Genomic DNA, 22,043 nt, shown 5'->3' with positions numbered 1-22,043 from the left:
AAAAGGCTGGTCCAGATTAGTATAAGAAGGTCATATAAGCAAAACGCAACCACGTTCACAGATCTGTTAATTTTGCTGGTCCTGGAAGAGTCAATCTGCAAAAGAGTATTGGACAACAAGTTCTGATTTTACTTGAATATCCATTCCCAAAACATTTTTGATTGGACAGCCCTAGTAAATCCCTTCTTTGGTTGGAAGCTGCAGCTGTCAGTCATGAGATGGAGACAGACCTGAATAACAGCTGTTTTTTGTAAATCCAGAGGTGGAGAATCAGCTGTTGCTTATGTTTCTCTTTCCTAGCAGACGTTTGTGCAATCTGATACCTGCATATACCTAAAAAATTCTCATCTGAATGTTTGCCACCTCCACCCACATTCTGCCTAAAGGCTCTGATCAGATGCATACTTAGGGTGTTACAACCAGCGAAGTTTTTTATTTTTTGCATCCTTCACTTGTTTACTATCTAGCTTGAATAAGAGTTCTGGAAAACTTGAATGTTTGTGTGCTATTTTGTGATGTTTTAGTTAAGTATTGGCTTAATATGTATTTTAGAAGCCCACTTGATTTAAGAGGAAAATAGGCTACAGCTTTTCAAAGCAAAAACGCATCTATAGTAGGCTTCCAATTTAATTACCTACAACCATTCATACAGTTTAATGGAATTTTAATTGCAGGGAGCAAAGATCGATAGTGTTGACGTTGAAGGTCGAACTCCACTACTACTTGCTACTTATTGTGCATCATGGAAAATTGTGAATTTATTACTATCAAAAGGTACAAGATAAGAAAAAAATATGCAATATGAACAATGTTATTAAATGAGAACATGCCTATTAGAGGTCATCAGCTTTGAAATCTCTGCTAATTTTCTTTGTTTATTTAGGAGCAAATGTAGAATTAAAAGATCATCTTGGTCGTAATTTTTTGCATCTAACAGTACTACATCCTGGAGGATTAAAACACCTGAATGAACAGTTTTTGAAGGTACAAGAAACATCTGCTTATGTATGTTAGATTCATGCACTAATTCATAGTGTTTGAGAAATTTTACTCTCATTTTCTTTAGAATATGCTTATAAAAGTTGTTTATATTTGCATTTTGCTCATAGTACACAACATAGCTGTTTAAATATTTCATTCTGTGAAATATTGCATACATCTGGTGCCACAAAACATTGCACAAATGCATTCACATTTTAGAAAGAGAAAGAAATACAGAGGATTAGAGGTAAAATATAACTTTTTATTTTTTCTTTAATTGGCATATTTATAATTGCATACCTTTCACCAACACCCCAGCTGGGGCATTAAAATATTCAGCATACATATACTAGGAAACATATTTAAGTTCAAAGTGGAAGTGCACTTTGTGGCTACATTCACACAGCAATTTATGCCATTTTCCTGATGGTTATTTCTGTATTTTATTTGAGCTTTTATAAAATGTAAACGCCACTTCCAGAAATATAGTGGAATGTAGCTCAGGTTTAGCACTCATTTTCATCTTATTTGCAAAGAGATTTTTTCTGGAACACAGAAATGAGTGCTAAACTTGTGCTATATTCTGTTGTATTTTCAGAAGAAGCTTTTACATTTTATAAAAGCTCAAATATAATGTGGAAATTAATAGTTAATGTTGGAAAATGGAATATACTTCCATGTGAATGCAGCCCTTGTCTAGAGTAACAAAGAATATAAGGATACCTTATGGAAAGCTATTGTGTTTATGGCGTATCAACTGCCTTAACTACTTATTGACCCAATTCATTGCCTTCTAAGATGTACACTGCCAGGGCTGTCTTAAGCATATGCAGCGTCGGGTGCAAAGATCTGCCCGGCGCCCCCCCAGGTTGTCCAGTCCGAGGCGCGCAGGAGGGCAGAGCCGGCCAGCTGCCTCAGCGTCTTGCTGGCTCGGTCGCCCCCAAACTCGCAGCGCAGAGCTGCCTGCAGCAGAAGAGTCTGCTGTGGCACTCCGACTGACGTTGGGCTCTTCCCCGGACTCAACTCTTGGGCCCCAGACTCTCGGCCTGGCACCCCTGAGAGCCCGGCGCCTGGGTGCCCAATACCCCTAGCACCTATGGGTAAGAGCCCTGTACACTGTGAATATTACAGTCTAAAACCCTCCAAAATGTTCAATGAAAATGTGTTATAATACATTCCACTACATTTCCAGGCACTAATCACATTCACTTGATTCTTTGAGGAGCCATATACCATCTGAACAGAATCTTGGATTGAGTCTTCTTCAAGTGAGAGAGACTTTTTTGGCTCATAGATTTTCTGCCATTCTGTCTCTTTAATAAAGGTTCTCCCCCAAAGCATTAACATTCTCTCATTAAAATAATAATAATTGCAATTTGATAGAAGCAAGTATTTCTTTTTTTAATTCTGATTCTGTTGCCTGATTTGTCTTATCATGTTTCTTTAGTGAAAATTCAGTGGGGACTTAAATACAAAATGGGTTTTGCAAAAAGACAGATTCCATAAGGTGCTGTTAATGTGCTGTACTCTTTGTATGTAACAGATGAAGCATATTAAAGATCTCATAATGGATGAAGATAACGAAGGGTGCACTCCTCTACATTATGCATGCAGGCAGGGGGTTCCCCTTTCAGTGAACAGCCTCCTCGAACTGAACGTTTCCATCTGTTCTAAAAGCCGAGATAAGAAATCTCCTTTGCATTTTGCAGCTAGGTAAGCCTATGTCCTCCCTAATTGGCTGTTTCACATTCCTGATGTCATCATGAGTATATGCAACAAAAGTTTTGGGGTTTTTTTAAAATCTATATATGTAGCTATGGGCGTATCAACACCTGTCAACGACTCCTCCGTGATATGGTAGATACCAGGCTCTTGAACGAAGGAGATAAGAAAGGGATGACTCCTCTGCACTTGGCTGCTCAGAATGGTCACGAGAAGGTAGTGCAGTTTCTCTTGAAGAAAGGTGCCCTCTTTCTCTGGTAAGTTTTTTGTTTTCTCTCTCCCCCCCCCCCCAACGTTCAAGTTAACAATAGAAATGTAACTTGCATATTTTAGATGTACATAGCCTTAGAATAATCTGAGTTATCAAGAAAAGAACCCTGTTCAAGAAAGTGATATATTTTGTGTTTAATTCATTGACAAAGATGCAAAGATAACTGTGTGACCAATAACTGAGCAGTGTCTCTGGGTAGCTACTGGACGCATACATAGGAATATAGGAAACTGTCCCCTATACCATTGATTCCCCTACACCATTGATTCACTTAACTCAGTGTTGTTTACACTGATTGACAGCGGCTCTCCAGGGATTTTGACAGGTGTCATGCAACAGAGATGAGATGAAATTTCACGTATTTCCAGCAGCTGTTAAATCTAGCTTGGCATGCTATAATTGCCAGTCCATAAAGCCGGTGCTGTCAGTGCTGGTCACCTTTTTGGTGATGTGAAAGAGGGACTTGAATTTGTCACCTCTGTCCTCACATAAATGGCCAGGTCTGTCAGCGTGCCACCTTGATTGATTAGGGCTGTATTCATGTTCATAATACCAGTTATTCTTCAATTTGAAATACAGTGGTACCTCGAGTTAAGTACTTAATTCATTCCGGAGGTCTGTTCTTAACCTGAAACTGTTCTTAACCTGAAGCACCACTTTAGCTAATGGGGCCTCCCTCTGCCGCTGCACCGCCGGAGCACAATTTCTGTTCTCATCCTGAAGCAAAGTTCTTAACCCGAGGTACTATTTCTGGGTTAGTGGAGTCTGTAACCTGAAGCGTATGTAACCTGAAGCGTATGTAACCCGAGGTACCACTGTACACTATACAAAATATTAATATTGCAGTGGGAAATCACAGTGCCATGTATTTTTACACAAACCACTTATATATCTGTGTAGTTAAGATTTTGCTTTTTCCAGATCCATGTAACAGCCTGAATATAGACCAAAAATTATAGTAAAGTGCAGTATGTAATAGTATGACAATACCTTGTTCTGATTTATTTCGAAGTGATTATAAAGGCTGGACAGCTTTGCACCATGCTGCATTTGGAGGGTATACTCGCACAATGCAGATAATTTTGAATACTAATGTGAAGTGCACAGATAAAGTGGATGAAGAAGGGGTAAGTCTTGCGCAATCTTTAGCAATATATAATAAAAGTATTATGGAGTAGCCCCATTGTACTACTTGGCATGCAGAAGGGCTGCCATATTCCAGTTTCCCAAATCTTGGCTGACTAACCTGCACAATATGCACATTATTTACTAATTAGGCAAAACATGTGGTGGGTTGGGGAAAGGTTAAGCAACCCTCACCCTGCGGGACGGGGACATCGTAAATGGGGAATAAATATGTAACTGTTTCAGTTAGTTCATATTCTAATGACATGGTATTTGATATTTTATCCTTGTGGAAAAGAACACGGCCCTCCATCTTGCTGCCAGAGAAGGCCATGCCAAAGCCGTTAGACTGCTTCTTGATGACAGTGCCAAAGTACTCTTGAACAAAAATGAGGCTTCTTTTCTTCACGAAGCCATACACAATGGGCGGAAAGATGTCGTAAACACTGTCATCTTACATAAAAGGTAAGAAGCACCTGATACCCAGCAATATATAATATCTAGCATAGAGATCTATTATTTTTCACACTTTGTGTCTACCATACCATTTTAACAGTTTGATTTCTGTACCATTCACATTTGCTTTCCCCCATGAATTTGTACTGCTCTTTCTCTTAAATGTTATCCTTGGAAAAAGTAGCTGGTTAGAGAAGAATTTTGAATATCTTTCTCCACACTTCTCTCTGTGAGACAGGACGGGGAACATTTTTTTCGTCTGTGAGGCCAATCCTGATCGGGGGGAGCTCCCCCTTTAATAATTTATCTGTTCCTATAGCAAATTCTAGGGGACGCGGGTGGTGCTGTGGTCTAAACCACAGAGCCTAGGGCTTGCCAATCAGAAGGTTGACGGTTTGAATCCCTGCAACTGGGTGAGCTCCCATTGTTCACCCAGTGATTTCCCTGCTTTTGCCTGTTTAATTGCCTCTGCCACTTCCTGAGATGTTATTGATGTATTTAGATCTATTAATTTCTCCTCTCTGATTTTTTGTAGGTTACTCTCTTTCAAATACTTACCTATTTCTATTCCCCCCCTTTCCTTTCCTGTATAAATCCATGAAATATTTAACAAATGCTTTCCTAATTTCCTTCAAATTATTTATAACTTTTAAATTAAATTTGATTTGATTTATAATATTCTATGACAAAAATATTCTAAGCCCACTCAACTTGGTTTTTTTCAGATGGGAAGAGACTGTTGTAACATTTTCTCACCATTCAAGTACAAATAAATGTCCTCTAATAGAGATGGTTGAATATCTTCCTGAATGTTTGAAAGTAAGATTATATACTGAACAATTTAACTTGGGATTAAAAAAACATAGGTTTGGATCACATGTAAAAGAATCTGTTTTATACCTTGTCTTAGAGCCTTGTGTGAGTAAAGTAAAACTAAACCTTTGACCATCTGTAACGTATCAGTTGGAATCAGAATGTCTATAGTGATTAACTGAAATAATAATTAAATCCAAAATGCATGCAATGTGGGTAGCAGTCAATGAATAAAACCAGCATGGGAAGGTAATAAAAAGTCACAACAATACATGAAAACCACAGTATATTGCACATTTCTCAGCTGAATATAATAAATGCATATCAATCAATAATGAAGAGTCTGCATAAGCTGGAAAATCTCCCAGTTGTGACTTATTCTGGGGTGTGAAGGGCTGTGCCTGAAAAGGGAGGTTTTGGAATAGTTTACTACATGATTCTTTTTCATAGAGCCTGAAACTTTAGCTTGGGTGTGCATTTGAATTTGGGGGTTTTTAACTGGAAATATTAATTGCACTTTTAATTTTTGTGAGCTATTTCAGTTCTTGTCTATATTGTAGCATCTGAGTGACTCATTGTGTCATTTGGAATTGCTGTCCTACACTTTTGAAGAAAAATATTATTTTTATCTGAGATTGGAAAATCTGCTTTATGGTTGCATAACACTTTGATTATTAAATGTGTTCAAGTGTTGTCACAAAGCACTGAAATGCTTCTTTTTCTTCTCCTCTTGGTCTCTACAAGTTAGTTTTAGACAATTGCATCACTGAATCATCAGATGACAAGGCATCCAAAGACTTCTGTGTAAGTTAAAAGCACCGTTAAAAAAAAATGGAGACATTTTAGAGTTGCTAAAGCATTTGATGCATTGAGAGACAAGTCATGATTCCGGGCTTTGTATTGTAATATGGGGTTATCATCTTATGAATCTAGCTGTGTACTCTCTTAGCTTGTATTCTCTAATGCTCCTGGTCGTCCTCATAGAGGCAGAGGGGTCTTCCAACAGAACTGTTAAAGCAGGGCCTTTTGAGAATAAGGTATAATTTTAATTTGTTGCATTGCACAGCGGATGTACATCTTTCGCTATGGCAGTAATGCTGGGAGCAACTGCAAGCTCTTGAAAACAGAGTAGCTACTTTGTGTTGGGATGTTAGACAGCGCCCCTTGCAACTAAAATAATATTAAAGAAAATAGATGCCTCACCGCTTACAATATTTCTTTTTTTATTTCTTTTTCCATTTCAGGATTCATACTTCCTGAAAGTACAAAAGTGTGTATGTGTTTAGTTTTTATCATGAGTTTATTTGTGTCTAGTAATGCACTGTTTTCATATGCTAAACAAAGATATAACCATATTGGCTCATAAGAACTCAAATTTGAGAGAATATTCAAATTTTAGTAGACAGTGCTTGCACCTTTTCATGGTTTGCTTCAAAGGTATATAGGAATATACTGTTCTTTGTTGTTGAAAGTTAAGCTGAGATGATCTTGCTTCATACTTGTATAGGTTGAATATAACTTCAGATATCTTCAGTGCCCACTGAAGCTTACCAAGAAATTAAAAGAAGATGATGATATTGTGTATGAGCCACTTATCACTCTTAATGTAAGCTATGCTAATGTGATTTCAAATCTACTACTTTATTTTGTTTTGTTTACTCTATATTATATTTATTTTAATACATTTATAAACTATTTTTTCCAATTTCTTAAGTGGCCGAATTGTTGCCAGTCACCCAACCAACACCCACTTTTTATGACTCCCTCCAGCCTACTGCAACCCTCTGTGTTATATCCCAGACAATTCAAGAGGGTCCCACAACCGTCAGGAGCAGCTTTTGGGGGGACATGGAGGACTTCAATGGGTGCATTAGCAAAAATTGGGTGTTCCACTTAGCACATGTGGAAGCGCCTTCCTCTAGAGCAAAGCCACTCTTGGTTCTATCTCAATTTGTTTGAAGCAACATTTTCTTAATTAATAACATATCATTTAAGACATTCGGTTTGATATTTATCTTGACTGTCTGCATCAGGATAAACATAAACATGATTTGAATGGTGTTTTAACTCTTGGGAAAATGTGAGGCTTCCATCAGTATTTTCTCTTCCTGGAGTATAAACTGGTAATTTTCAACTTTTAAATATTTTTCACATTTTTAAAATAAAGATACCACACTGTAATGTTTAAAGATGTGTGTGTGTTTGTGTACACACACATATGTTTTCCCTGAACCTATGAAGCAGTTAAGAGATAGCTTTCAGTTACAATATTAGCCTGAAAATATTTAATTGCATAAATGGACAATCTGCATCTCCCCCCACCCCAGGCCATGGTCCGTCATAATCGTGTTGAACTGCTCAGCCATCCTGTCTGTACAGAATATTTACTCATGAAATGGTAGGTATTTTTATTACTAGGATTCCATTGTTCCACTGATTTTGTTCTTATTAAGGTTCATTGGCAGAGAGAAATCTCCACTGAGATTTCCAGTGCATGGACATGGGATTTATAGGAGCTGTATAACCAGTATATCAAGCTTCCTGCAAACATCATGTGCATGAATTGTATTTATGCATATTCCATTAATTTAAGGGAAAATGAAAGCTGCTTTCAAGCTGGCAGACACCTCTAATCCTTGCTGTTGTGTTTTACCAGGGCGGGGGAAGGGGGGCGGAATCCTATTTATGCTTTCCCCCGTGGCATAGAAAATATTGACCTTTGATAATACTACGAAAATACGTATGGTGACCATTCTAGGCGCGTCCAATTGATGCGCAATCACTGATGCGTGGGTCCATTTGGATTATATACACTCCAAAAATGTGCGGGGGTGGCAGGGAAAGGAACTCCTGTGCGAAATGGTCACCGTCTATAATACCGAATTAAATTTTGCTTTACAGGATGGCCTATGGGTTTCGAGCACATCTCATGAATCTAGCTGTGTATTGTCTTGGCTTAATGCCTCTAACGCTCCTGATCATCCACATAGAACCAGAGGGGTCTTCCAACAGAACTGTTAAAGCAGGGCCTTTTGAGAATAAGGTATCATTTTAATTTGTTGCATTGGGACAGTGGCTGTAACTTTTGCCATGGCAGTAATGCTGGGAGTGACTGCAAACTTTTGAAAACAGAGTAGCTACTCTGTGTGGAGGTGGTGGACAGCGCCCCTTGCGACTAAAATAATATTAAAGAAAACAGATGTCTCACCATTTACAATATTTCTTTTTTCTATTTCAGAGTTCATACTTCACAAAAGTGTGTATGTGTTTAGTTTTTATCATGAGCTTATTTGGGATCTGCAAAGAAATAATACAACTCTTCCAACAGGTATGTATATATGGGATCCTCCTATTAGAGGGTCCTGGTAGCGCGTGGGCCCTGGGACTTCACCCATAGGGGTTAATTGGTGGGGGGAGTAGCTAAAGCCCTGACCATAGCCCCTGGATCACACCAGGCTGTTTTAGCCAATCCCCAGAGGGTGGCATGATCCCAGGGGCTTTAAAAGGCAGCAGTGTGATGCAGGTAAGGGCACTTGCCTCATGCTGCCAAACACCTGCCCTCCCTCCCTAGAATTAGGTAGTTTCGTCTGGCCTTGCTTTGGTTTGGGTCGCCTGTTTTGGAACAGGGGTTGGGTAGGATTTTTTTCCATTTGGCAAATTGGCTCTAGCCACTTGGTTTTTGCCTACCCCTTAGCAATCGTCACAACTTGTAAGGTGGTGGTTAGGCATTGGCTCAGTTGGATTGTGGGGAGGGGAGGTGTGGCCATCACCTGCCCCTCCAGGAACTGGGTATTCCGTTAAAGGAAACGGGGGGTCCTGGATCTCGTCCGAAGCCCGCTTGAGGGGCTAGGGCCATGCCAGGACCACAGGATCCCCGGGGTGAGCTTCGGTTGGTCTGCATTGATGTTGCTCCCTCATTTGGTTTGTTTGCTCCCTCATTGGACTGCCACCCAGAGAGGAAAGTTCTGCCTTTTAGAAAGAAAATCCTCCTTCACGACACAGAGAGAACATGAGGTGACATCTGTTTTAATTCATTTTTGACAGTGTTAACACCTATTTTTGTCTTTTATACTCTAGAAACTTAAGTATCTCTTGGATTATTCGAATCTCCTTGACTGGACAATTTATACTACAAACATCATTTTTGTATCATCTTTATTTATTCAACTTCCAGTTCGTTTGCAGTGGGAGTGTGGTGCAATTGCTATATTCTTGTCTTGGATGAATTTCTTGCTATATCTGCAAAGGTAAACTACAGTGCTCACTCTGCGACAATGTATATGGCTAGAGTTGACTGGGAACCAGGGATGAGGGAGCTACCTCATCTCACATGGTATCAGTCAGCAAGGTCAATGAGTCAAGATGTTGAGAACTGAAGTCTTACATCAGCTGGAGGGTCACAGGGACCCTTAACCCTGATGGAGAGGTAGAGTCACCTAGGTTAAAAAACGCTATTGTTACTGAAGGACTCAACCACTATGGAAACCGTATATGGAGGCCTAGTTCTTAACTACTAGATTGGGCAAATTATCAGTGACAGTTTGTCAGCTTCCTTCACAGAAGCATAATACAGTGGTACCTCGGGTTGCGTACTTAATTTGTTCTGGAGGTCCATTCTTAACGTGAAACTGCTCTTAACCTAAAGCACCACTTTAGCTAATGGGGCCTTCCCGCTGCTGCTGCACCGCCGGAGCACAATTCTGTTCTTATCCTGAAGCAAAGTTCTTAACCTGAGGTACTATTTCTGGGTTAGCGGAGTCTGTAACCTGAAGCGTATGTAACCTGAAGCGTATGTAACCCGAGGTACTACTGTATGTTGATGCTATACATATAGCTGGGGTTTTTTTTATATATAAGAGGATTGTTAATTATGGTTTTCCCCCATATATATCTTCCTAGATTTGAGAATTATGGAATATATGTTGTGATGTTTTGGGAAATTTTGAGGACGTTGATCCGGATCATCATTGTCTTCTTCTTCTTGATGTTAGCCTTTGGGCTCAGCTTCCATGTTCTTCTCGGTTCACAGGTTAGAAATGTCACCTTTGTGTAATACTTTGTTTATTAGAAATAGAAATTACATTTATTTACAAAAAAAGTTTTTAGCAACAATGCATAATATTATGAAAACGCTTCTGTGTGTTTTGCGCTGGACAGTCATAAATTCTGGGACTAATGGCCAGCAGGTTGATGCCTTTATTATTTCAGGCACTTGAACAACAACAACAATTTATACCCATCTGACTGGGTTGCCACTCTGGGGCATCTCCCAAATAAATATTAAAAACACAATGAAACATAATAAATGAGATGTACTGCTGGAAGGAACTTGTATTCCAAACACTGGAAATGATTTTTTGCACTCTTCTGTTAAAAGTGATTGTTGTTTAGTTGCTTTATGGATTTCCTTTCTTTGGAAAAAAAAAGTTTGATCTTAAAGCTATTTCACATGTATTTTATGTCTCCTTTTTCTCCTTTTTAAAATTTTTTTGTAGGAAACATATGGCACTCCATATCTTTCTGTAATGCAGACATTTGCCATGATGCTAGGAGATATCAATTATCGTGAAGCTTTCCTTGAGCCAATGCTTTCCGATCATCTGCCATATCCATTCCTGAGTTTTGCAATGCTTGTTATCTTCTCTCTCCTTATACCAATCCTTCTTATGAACTTGTTGGTAAGAATTAAATGTGTTAAATAAGGAAGATGGTGTTATAGCCAAACTGCTTGCATATCTGTCTATCTGTCTATCTCTCTAACTTGTATGTGAGAGACAGGGATAAATTTTCTTTCAGAAAATATTACAGATGGAGTAGATAGCAGCATTGACCATTTTTTGCATTTTGGCTTGATGTGGGCAGACAAATTCACAGTCTTGCATTTACTGCCTCAGAGGAGGCTGACTTGTACCAGGTCAGGCTAATTGTCACTGTAATTTTTTCAGCACCTGCTAGAAACACTTTTCTTTAGAGAAGTCTACACAGATATTTAGAAAGTTGATGCTAGAAAGGCTTTGCAAAAGAGGATTAAAAATGTAATATTATAATAATTCAAAACAATAAGAAATTCCTATCTAAAATGTATCTGGACTGGGAATTGATGGATGAAGAAGTGAAAGAAACGATGATCAAATGGGCCCAAGATGTCAGACATACTATTTATCTAGAGCAACGGGAGAAACTCTGACAAGATAATCGATTTACCGCCTCATATACAATTAAATAAAATGTTATCAAGATGTTCCATAGGTGGTATTTAACACCATTTAAGTTGGCAAAGATGTATAAATTGAAATCCAATCTCTGTTGGAAATGTGGCAAAGAAATAGGAACAACAATACATATGTGGTGGAGCTGTAAGGAAATTAAGAAATTCTGGACAGTAATACAAGTAATACATGAAGAATTAAAGAAGATGTTGAAAATATCAATAATTAAAAAACCAAAGATATATCTTCTTTGATTGATAGGGGAAGAGATACCATGGGGTGGGGTGGGGAATCTTCTTATATGCAAGTACAGCAGCTAGAGTAGTGATTGTGGCTAAATGGAAATCACAAACTCTACCTTCAAGGGAGGAATGGATTTGTAAGTTAAATGAATACTTAGCTTTGGCAAAGTTAACAGCTATGATAAGAAATCAATTGAATCAAAAATTTAAAAAGGAGTGGAAATGCTTCGATGAATATATGGAAAAATATTGCTCAAAAAAAGATATGCTGATATGCCTAGATTAAAAATGCAAAGTATTTAAATTAATGCAAGTTAGTAAGGAAGGACAATAAGAATATATAGATGAATCAAGAAGTATGTAGAATGCTAAGATAAATGTATTTTCAAAATGTAGAGGAAATCGAGGGGGGAAGGGACAAAATAAAATAATATTTGATTGAGGATGTAAGTGATAAATAGATGTTGGGATGGGGTTGACATGATGAAGACTTTGTTTTATTTGCAATATGATGTAATATGGAAGTAAATAAATTAAGTGGTTTTTTAAAAAAAACCAAAAAAACCCTGTATACATCACAACAAAGAGAGAGAAAATACATTGAAAATACATTGAAAACACCCCTCCCATTTTAACTTTTTGAAAGTCTTAAATTATTGTCATTAATTCTTCCTACTGATTTTGTTTTATCTTTTCTAACAACTGCTTTGAGCAGTTTTTCTGTTTTTACAATCATGCGGTGTAGAAATTTTACGAAATAAAATAAATAAAACTGTGAATGCCACCAGATAAAGCTGTGGTACTATGAGAAAATGCTTCCTAAATCTGGATGCGAGCAAATGCTTTGTTTCACTGCAACATAATTACATCCAGTGGTATACTGCATAGCTCTCAACCTTTTCCCTTTTTTAAGAGAAATTGCCTTATTACTAATAGGATTCCTCGCAAGAAAAGGGAAAAGTTGACAGCTATAGTATACTGTAAGGTTACTTTTAATTTTGAAAACCTAATTCCTTATACATTTGGGAATAATTTATTTCTTTTCAGAAATAATGTTAATGTGGAACAGAATGGAAACGCAGGAAAAGCATGGGAATCAAAATGGCCTTGTTAACTCTGCTTTGCGTTTTATAGATTGGCTTGGCTGTTGGTGACATTGCAGAGGTACAGAAATTTGCAGCACTGAAAAGAATAGCAATGCAGGTTTGTGACAGACATTCTGGCTATTATATTCATTGCAATGGGTGAAACTTTCCCTTGGGCTAGCATTGAATTAGAGTTGAGAAATACCTTGGTTTATTCTGAGCTAATTCATGTTAAATGTGGTCATTTTGTTTAGGTCAGTCTTCACACAAATTTGGAGAAGAAACTGCCATACTGGTTTCTCAGCAGAGTTGACCAGGATTCAATCACTGTGTATCCTAATAGGCCAAGATATTGTGGATTTATGGTAAGATGGATGAATAATTCCTTCTAAAGTGTATTCTGAGTCCTATGCGTTCATCCAAACATATACATACAAGAGAAGGGGAGTGAAAGTTGATTGCTTAATTTAATATGTCTTTCCCTACTCAAATTAATACAGAAAACTGAACTCAGTCTCTCTGGGAAAACTCCTAATTCTTGGTGATGCCACCAAAATACATATTTTCTCACTCTGAAACTGCAAATCTTCTTGGTTTCATAATGTGAACAAATTCTATGAATTTTTGTTTTTTGTTTTTGCAGAGTGTGTTTCAATATTGCTTTGGCTGTAATGATATAGCAGCAAATACACAGAATGCTGACACAACTTTGGAACTAGAAGTATTGAAACAGAAGTACAGGTATTTTTTATCGGGTGTTTCTTCTGCTTTCTAAATGTTTGTACAAAGAAAAAAAGTAGTCAGGTTTTAGTTAATGTCAATGTTATGGTCTACTTGCAGCCATTATAGAATTACTTGTCCAGAATCTACATCTCATTGTAAGCCTTAATTACCAGGATGAAGATAGCAAGCTACTGCAGAGTTTTAAAAACATCTTTCTCAGAATCATGCCCCAAAGAAAAAGCAAAGATTGGCAGGTCACATTAAAAGTTGTTTATTATTATTATAGCTGTTCTGTTACTCCCCGCCACCACCAACCCACATTCTTGGCTGAAGAGTATACAGCTTGCACCATTTCCACTTTTTGGCCTACAGGACATCTAAAAATGGCTAAGGAGAGGGGTGAAAAACAAGGAATTTTCCATGCCTTCCATAGTTCATGCTTTAATACAGCTTTGGAAGCACAGAGTTAAAACAACCACTGTCATGGTTAAAAATGAAGACATAAAACAAATGAAAAAATATACTCTGCATCCTATGAAAGGAGTAGCAAAATGCCCTTGAGAAAGATCATCAGTATTGAAATGCATTGTTCATACTACTAAATAGGTAATCCTTTTGCCTGCAGATATTTCCCTTTCTGTTTTTTCACTGTGGATTGATGCAGTTCTCTGGATCAGAATTAAATTAAAATAGCCTAAAATATAGAAATAGCATAGCTTAAAGTAGTATAAGTACGCTTTAAGTATTATTATTTTTTCCTTTTCAAGAGATGAATGAAGTATATTTAAAGTTTTTTTTGTATTTAATGTTATGAAGAGTTCTGCATCCTGATATATGTCTTTTTGTGTTTTAGGCTTAAAGATATTGCAGCACTTATGGAGAAACAGCATGACCTCCTTAAACTGGTTGTTCAAAAAATGGAAATCATATCTGAGGCTGAGGATGAAGACACAAATGATCTATTCCAGCACAAATTTAGGAAGAAGCAATTGGAGCATAAAAACAGTAAATGGGATACAGTATTAAAGGCAGTGAAATGCAAACCTCCCGAGATCTAGGGCTGCCCCCAGCAGCAGCTGAGGAGGTGGCTTCAGGCAGGAATCATTCACCACATGGGAGGCAAGGAAGAGAGGAGATGAAAGTTTGCCCTTTACCCAAACCATCCAGATGTAGCAGTGAGGGTATCCTGGGCAGCACTATGCAAATATATAGTTGCTGACTAGCAGACCCTGTAGTCTTCTCTGTTTTAATCATCCTAACTAGTCAGCAACTACTTGCCTGTAGGATGCTATCCCTACCTCACGGTTTCTCTGTGATGGCTTTTGCTAAGAGTGAGCTTAGCACTATTCAAGCATACTTCCTTGCACTTCATTGTCTAAAATACTCCTTCCCTCCTGGCTGCCTTCTGATGGCTGTGTTTGAAAACTGGCTATCCCTTCCTACTTATCAGAGGCTGCTGGTTCCTGCCAGAAAACCACTTCACTAGCTACTTCTGGCTGTAGCAAAAACGCTGTTTCAACGTTGTTCTATTTTATGTCTATATATATTTCTGCCTTAGCTATTGCTAAAGACAGGGCCTCTTCTTCTCCAGTTGCATGGTTATAATATTACTAATGGAGTTTGCAAAATGCAAAGAGAGATGTTCTCGGCCAGAGAGTGTGTTAAATACCTCTTAACTCTTTATCTTATCACATGTAGTGTGAACACAAACAAAGAGGATAAGCAATGATTTAATGTAGCAAATAGCTGGTTCATAGAATACTCAGTCAGCACAAGTCCCAGTTAAATCACTGGAGCATCTCAAAGTATACGTGTAAGAAGTATATGAATAGGAAGTACAGTTGACTTGCAACTTGTGCAATTGCAGCTTTACATATTTGGTAGCCTGCCGTAATCGCACAGATATAATGCATGCAAGGCGGAGAGCTTAAAAAAATCTTTCCACACCAGGTTTTCCTGCAGTGGAGAGCTTATTTAATGGCTCTGGGACGCTCTTGTGTATGATCTGGGAAGGCCTTGCAAGATATTGTAAACTGCCTTGTGTATAAAGGTAAAGGGACCCCTGACCATTAGGTCCAGTCGTGACCAGAAAGGCAGCTTACAAATTAAAAGTGAAATGAAATCTCGCAAATGTCTCCAGAGTCAGTTAAGCAAGACAGAGAGTTTGTTACACACATAACAGAGCACAGAACAAGGTAGTACATTCCTTCGGTATCCCTTCCTCAAAGCACTGTGATTGAAGAGCTCCAATCAGCCTTTCTCAACCTCTGGGTCCCCAGATGTTGTTGAACTACAATTCCCATCACCCCTAGCTAGCAAGGCCAGAGCTCACGGATGATGGGAGTTGTAGTCCAACAACATCTGGGGACCCACAGGTTGAGAACTGATGATTCCAGCCAGTCACAAAATAGATCTCCAGCCTGCCTTCCTATACCGGCATCATCTGTTTTTTCCAAGCAGGAGATGGAATGCTTCAATTTTTGCAGACACAACGTCTGCAGGTGGTTTTATTTTTAGACTATCAGAACCTCTTAATTTCCGTATATAGTTTCAGAAGTGGTTTAGAGAGATCCTGCTTCAGCTCAAACAAGCCCCAAATCTGTACAAAGCAGCCTCCTCAGTATATAGCTCAGAATTCATCCAGATCTAATGCCCATTCCAATGCATACACTTGTATTTATTGTATATTGATTTAAATTTGTGTATGATCCAGTTGCTGCTTTTCACTCTCACTGCTGTCCATGGGATAGTCAAACCCTCTGCTTAGCTCTCAATCCATTGGACTTTAAGGGTGGAATCCTGTGAACACTTACGCATAAGTAAGCCCCACTGAAATGGGAGGGTGTGGCAAAGTATGAACTTCTGAAATAGTAAATGCTACTTTAGGAAGGCACATTTTTGTTCTCTGTCATTTCTGGCAGCCCCAGTCATTTCATTTTCTATTCATTATAGCCTCATTCAATTTTCCTTACTAAGTTAATCACGGTGGATTCCTAGCTTGTCTCCCAAAGCGTTTAGTGTTTTCCATTCCAAATGCTATGAAATATTCAGGTGTAGTAAGGCCGTCAGCCCTGCCATGATTCGGACAGATTGGATAAATGCCCCCCCCCCCCATTTCACAAGCAATTAAAAAGGGTTGTTGTCTTCAGCATGGAAGACTTTATTCTCCAGATTGGACAGTTTTCATGTACTTAGTGCCAGTGGCGTAGTGTGGGGGGTGCAGGGGGGGCCGGCCGCACCGGGCGCTACATCTGGGGTTAGGGCAAATCCACGGGTTAGGGGGCGCAAATTACTTGCCTTGCCCCGGGTGCTGACAACCCACGCTACGCCACTGCTTAGTGCACAATACCTTCTCCCTTCCCTGCACGCAGTTCTTTTTTTTTTAATATTTATTTTTATTAAGGGTTTTCTTGTTTTACAGTGTAAGTGTAATGCCTCGTATTCCCCCCCCCCCCATGTAACATTTTTACAAATCCATTTCATTTGTTGAAGCATTAGGGGGAGAAAAAAAAAGAAAAAAAAAGAAAGGGGGTGGAGGGAGGGGAGATGGATGGGGGTGGGGTCGGGTAGCGGTGTTTCTATTATGCTCAATGTATGTAGTTTGGTGTCAGCATGCTTGTGTTGTTCACTTGTGTTCCTTTGGTGGTGAGAGAGGTTGGGATTGGCCTAGGATGTGATTGTTTGTTTGTGATTGGCTGTGGTGATCTTTGTTTTCGTGTGTGAGTGAGGTGGGTGGGTGTTTTGGATCAGGTTAGCCATATTGATTTGTATGCTGTTGGTGGATTATTGTCATTGTCCTGTTGGGCTGTGTATGTGATAAAGGGGAGCCATACCGGGGTGAAGGTGTCTTCTTCTGTTTGTCCCCGTGTCAGTTTCAGTTTATTAGTTAATTTTTCTAGTAGGGCTGTTTCCCATACTATTTGGTACCATTGGTCCATGCTTACTAAACCCTGCACGCAGTTCTCTCAATGTTTCAGTTTTCTAAACAATGGGATGTTTCAGAACTGTGTCTTGTGAGAAATGATTGAAAGCACAGTAATATTAATGAATGGGAGAAACTAATCAAAAGGATTTTTATTTGTTTGTCCCATCTGTTTCTATTTTTCAGTCATTTCTCGTGATACTTGGAAACTAATGGGGCTCATTCATTTGTTTTTTCGTTTTTTGGGGGAAGGGTGAATTGCACCCCTAGTTAAAATGACTAAATGCATATTTACCTGTGGGACACAATAACTTAGAAACAGAACTCTGAAGTGCAAAAGAATATGGAATTAAACTGGGGCATGTGTTCGCTTGATTAACAATCTAATGCAGCTTGCTTAAATCTCACTTGTTTTATCTTAAGCACAGGCTCTGCTGTATCACAATTACATGATGTAACCTATTAAGCATGGGCTAAAATAATATGTCAGTCTGTGTTGCTATTAACCATTGTTGAAACTGTGTAGCATTCTTCCTTTTCCATAAAGATCTCAATAAAACTGTCTTTGCCTACGCCCAACAACTGTCATTCATTCATTCCCTTTTGTGATTACATGTGTGATTTGTTATAGCATTTATAGACTGCATTATTTCTTTATGTGGAAATGATTGCTAGATAGATATAGATGGATATCTTAAATAGCACAGCTCTGCTCTCTTTAAAAATGTAAGGAAATTTCTGTTCGACTTTCAGAAATTTACATGGAGGGTAGGTCTTTCGAAATGACCAGAGGTCAAACTCTGCCTGCCTATGCAATGCTAAGCCTATGCAATGCTATTCAAAGAAGGATTCTAGCCTAGTGGTCTTCCTGGTATGCTGCCTTTTCATGAACAGGAAGAGTTTGACAATGTGACATTCTCGCCTCTAATCATTTCATTTGCCCAATTCTACTAGATCTAAAGTAAGAACATAAGACGAGCCCTTTTGGATCAGGCCAATGGCCCAACTACTCCAGCATCCTGTTCTCACAGTGACCAACCAGATGCCTATGGGAAGCCAGCAAGCAGAAACTGGGGGCAAGAGCACCCCCTGTACTTGTGATGCTCCTCAGCTGCTGTTCAGAGGATTGCTAAATTCCTGCTTCTCCAGTGTGAAGTCCTGCATTAAGTGAACTGGGCTAAGAAGCTGAAGGATCTTTATCATCTATGTGCTCTCCTGGCACTATGGTGCGGTGCCTTGCTAGCACGGGGACAACATCCCTAATGTTCATCTGCAAAGCCTTTGCAATTCAAGGTATCCAAGTAGCTACAGACAGGATGTGCTCATGCACCAGGTATCTACAGCTCTGTTGCACTAGCACAGCTGCGTCTGGTGAAGTGAGTTTGTGAAAGTGGAAATGGTTATTTGCAGTGTTGACAGTCCATCATAACAACACTAGAGGGCAGTGAGTGCTAGTATTTTTTTTATGGGATATTATCTGGCCGTTATAACATTTGTTTGGATGAAGAAAGTACCGAGTGCCTTAACCTTAGTAGTGGAATAAGCTACAGTTTTACTAGCTGATATTCCAAGGCACAAAACGCAGTGACATTTGACACTTCTAGGGAAAGAGTGTAGGAGTGAGCCCTTTTACCATGTCCTAACTATTTGCTGGTACATATGTTTTCTTCTTTCTTTAAGCAAGTGATTTGGAACGGTTTGTTTTTGTTCTGCTTTTGTCTCACTTGTGAAGCAGCTGTCATGGAAGCTGGGAACATGCATAACACTCTGTTGCCCTCGCCACCCCCAGATGCATATCTAAAGTTAACCTCAGAGCCACTGCTTGGATTTGGCTGACAGAGAAGACCGTTTCATTTGGTGGTGTTAGCAGCTTCCCAAAGCTCCAAGTGGTTCTGTTTTATTTACTGAGACCTAGACACAGAAGTTTCACAGCTCAGGAAGATGTACAGCAACTATTTTTCCACAGTTCAAGGTAACCACACAGCTTGGAAACCCTCAGCACAACGGCAGGCCTCAGTGTTGTCTGGCTCCAGCACACTAGTGTTGCTGAGGGAACAAGGAAACACAAAATAATTTCATATTATTTGAAAAACATTTTCAAAATCTACTTGTGCCTGTATTTTAAAGGTACTATAAATATTAATTTCCAAATATTACATGATAGGTAAAGGTAAAGGGACCCCTGACCATTAGGTCCAGTCGTGGCTGACTCTGGGGTTGCGGCGCTCATCTCGCTTTATTGGCCGAGGGAGCTGATGTACAGCTTCCGGGTCATGTGGCCAGCATGACTAAGCCGCTTCTGGTGAACCAGAGCAGCACATGGAAACACCGTTTACCTTCCCACCAGAACGGTACCTATTTATCTACTTGCACTTTGACGTGCTTTCGACCTGCTAGGTGGGCAGGAGCAGGGACCGAGCAACGGGAGCTCACCCCGTCGCGGGGATTCGAACCGCTGATCTTCTGATTAGCAAGTCCTAGGCTCTGTGGTTTAACTCACAGCGCCACCTGCGTCCCATATATTACATGATACACATATATAATAAAACAGATTAGCATTCAACATGCCAATATTTCTTTAAAAATAGTCAGATTGTGTTATTCCCTGCAGAGCCTCCCCAGGGTTACGACCAGCAGATGTCTTGGTAGTGAAGGAGAAGTGTCCTGGGAGAGGGCATTCTCTGTGGCAGTCATGGAATTCCCTCCCCACAAAGATGTGTCTGGTTTCTTCAATATACAGCTTTTAGACTCCTTTTTGATTCCTTTGGCTCTACTATGAAGCTTAAGCTTCAGGGCCCCTAATCCCAGTGGAGCCCCTGAAGCAACTCTAGTCTACATTGCTATAAAAAGTTTGATTAATAAAGTGCTTCAGGCATGTATATAACATTTCCCTAATTTTCACTCTCTCCATAACTCGAAAACTAAAAGGCATAGGATTTTTTTTGTCCAAACCAGTGACTTTGATATGTGAGATAATCCAGTACAGCAATTTTAATCAAAATCTGAGATGTAGTAGTTAATTAAAAAAAAAAAGTGGTGACCTGTCATGGAACGACCCCCATTGAAGAAGATAACAGTGCTTACCCAGACCTCATTGCTGGTTGTGAAGGGGTCCCCATAACTGTTCAAGCTTCAGGGGGCCCCAAATGTAGTTTTGCCACTGCCTGAGGTGTGTTTTCAGGTCCTATTCCTGTAATTGTACACTGTTTTAACTGTTTTAAATACTGAATTTTAAAATGTCGTATCCCATCTTGCAACCTGCTGGTGAATAATAAATGTAAAAATAGTAAATGTTGCTATTATAATTATTATGGAACCGTAACATATGGCCAGTGCAACTCTTCCCACTGGCAAACCATGCATAATAATACAAAAATGAGGTGACGTCACTGCACCATAGCATTCAGAAACACCTTAAAACTGTGTAGGGGCTGGATGAGGCAGACCTGGGTTGTGTCCTCTACCTCTCTGCCTCCTGAGCACTCTACCCTGGGGCAGGTGCATAGGCAGAGTAGACAAGAGCTCATCTCTGCAGATCTTGGGACTGGATTGCCCTCTAATGAATGGGTCGAAATAAGTTCCACTGAGGGTTTTCTTTTGAGTCAAGTTAGATATGGCCAGGCCCACTGTTTGACCTACTTTATGAGGCTCACAATTAGACTTATTGAAGTCAAATTTTCAAGGTGCAAAATTACATTTTGAGCAGGCTTCCAATGCTAGGACAAATAATGTGTAACACAACCCTTGGATAAACTGTTGTTTATTATGAGTGCTGGGGATTGTAGGTCTGTTAGGGAACTCCTAACAGCACCCTTAATGAACTACAGTTCCCATGATTATTTGGGAGAAGCCATGAATGTTAAAGTGGTACAAGAGTGGTGTGGATGTGATCATACTCCCGTGACCCCTGACCCCTGGCAATGCTGGCTGGGGCTGATAGGATTTATTGTCCAAAACGTCTGGAAGGCATTAAGTTGCCACCCCTAGGCTATAGGCATACAGAGGATTATAAACTTTTTAAAGGATTAGAAATATATTTTACATGAAAACAATGTTGGAGACCAGCCATTTCTAGCACTGAACTACAGATAAAATTAGAAATAGTGTTATACAACATATTCTGAATAGAAATCCAACACTGTGTGAACCAGTATGAAGGAATGCTATTATTCAAAATTCAGAAGAGTAAAATAAAATGTATGCAGCATGCAACGAATTAGCAAATGCATATTTGTGACCTTGAAATGTCATACAAACTATTACAGAGCCCACAGAAGGAAAAGGAACCTACAATATTCTTACAGTATTGGCGGGCTGGGTGGGTGGGGAATGCAACTAAAGTGAAAACTAAACCCAACCTATATTCCCAAAGCAGACAGCTTAGAAAAACATTTGCATGACCCATGGTCATACAAATAACCATAAAACTGCAGCCTCAAGAATAAAGATAGCCAAGGAAAGAAGCAAAGGCTACAGGTCTCCCCCAAAAGGTGC

The 22,043-nt window shown here is 39.3% G+C and overlaps 1 protein-coding gene across 1 annotated transcript in view; it reads left to right on the top strand.

Moving 5' to 3' along the window:
• Nucleotides 1–19,881, top strand: part of TRPA1 (transient receptor potential cation channel subfamily A member 1) — a 31,728-nt gene extending 11,847 nt beyond the window's left edge. The window contains exons 9-28 of the mRNA XM_079983067.1: nucleotides 675–774; nucleotides 884–984; nucleotides 2,525–2,694; nucleotides 2,796–2,960; nucleotides 3,987–4,101; nucleotides 4,398–4,564; nucleotides 5,281–5,374; nucleotides 6,113–6,172; nucleotides 6,876–6,974; nucleotides 7,696–7,766; nucleotides 8,270–8,411; nucleotides 8,607–8,696; nucleotides 9,446–9,615; nucleotides 10,268–10,397; nucleotides 10,864–11,046; nucleotides 12,954–13,022; nucleotides 13,159–13,269; nucleotides 13,548–13,645; nucleotides 14,481–14,632; nucleotides 18,504–19,881. Coding sequence (XP_079839193.1) covers nucleotides 675–774; nucleotides 884–984; nucleotides 2,525–2,694; nucleotides 2,796–2,960; nucleotides 3,987–4,101; nucleotides 4,398–4,564; nucleotides 5,281–5,374; nucleotides 6,113–6,172; nucleotides 6,876–6,974; nucleotides 7,696–7,766; nucleotides 8,270–8,411; nucleotides 8,607–8,696; nucleotides 9,446–9,615; nucleotides 10,268–10,397; nucleotides 10,864–11,046; nucleotides 12,954–13,022; nucleotides 13,159–13,269; nucleotides 13,548–13,645; nucleotides 14,481–14,632; nucleotides 18,504–18,514 — 2,298 coding nt within the window. The 3' untranslated portion in view covers nucleotides 18,515–19,881. The remainder of the gene's footprint in view (nucleotides 1–674; nucleotides 775–883; nucleotides 985–2,524; nucleotides 2,695–2,795; nucleotides 2,961–3,986; nucleotides 4,102–4,397; nucleotides 4,565–5,280; nucleotides 5,375–6,112; nucleotides 6,173–6,875; nucleotides 6,975–7,695; nucleotides 7,767–8,269; nucleotides 8,412–8,606; nucleotides 8,697–9,445; nucleotides 9,616–10,267; nucleotides 10,398–10,863; nucleotides 11,047–12,953; nucleotides 13,023–13,158; nucleotides 13,270–13,547; nucleotides 13,646–14,480; nucleotides 14,633–18,503) is intronic.
• The last annotated feature ends 2,162 nt before the right edge of the window (nucleotides 19,882–22,043 follow it).

This window comes from Podarcis cretensis (assembly GCF_951804945.1).
Source record: "Podarcis cretensis genome assembly, chromosome: 7".
In the NCBI taxonomy this organism is placed as follows: Eukaryota; Metazoa; Chordata; class Lepidosauria; order Squamata; family Lacertidae; genus Podarcis; species Podarcis cretensis.
This window is presented reverse-complemented; position numbering and strand designations above follow the sequence as displayed.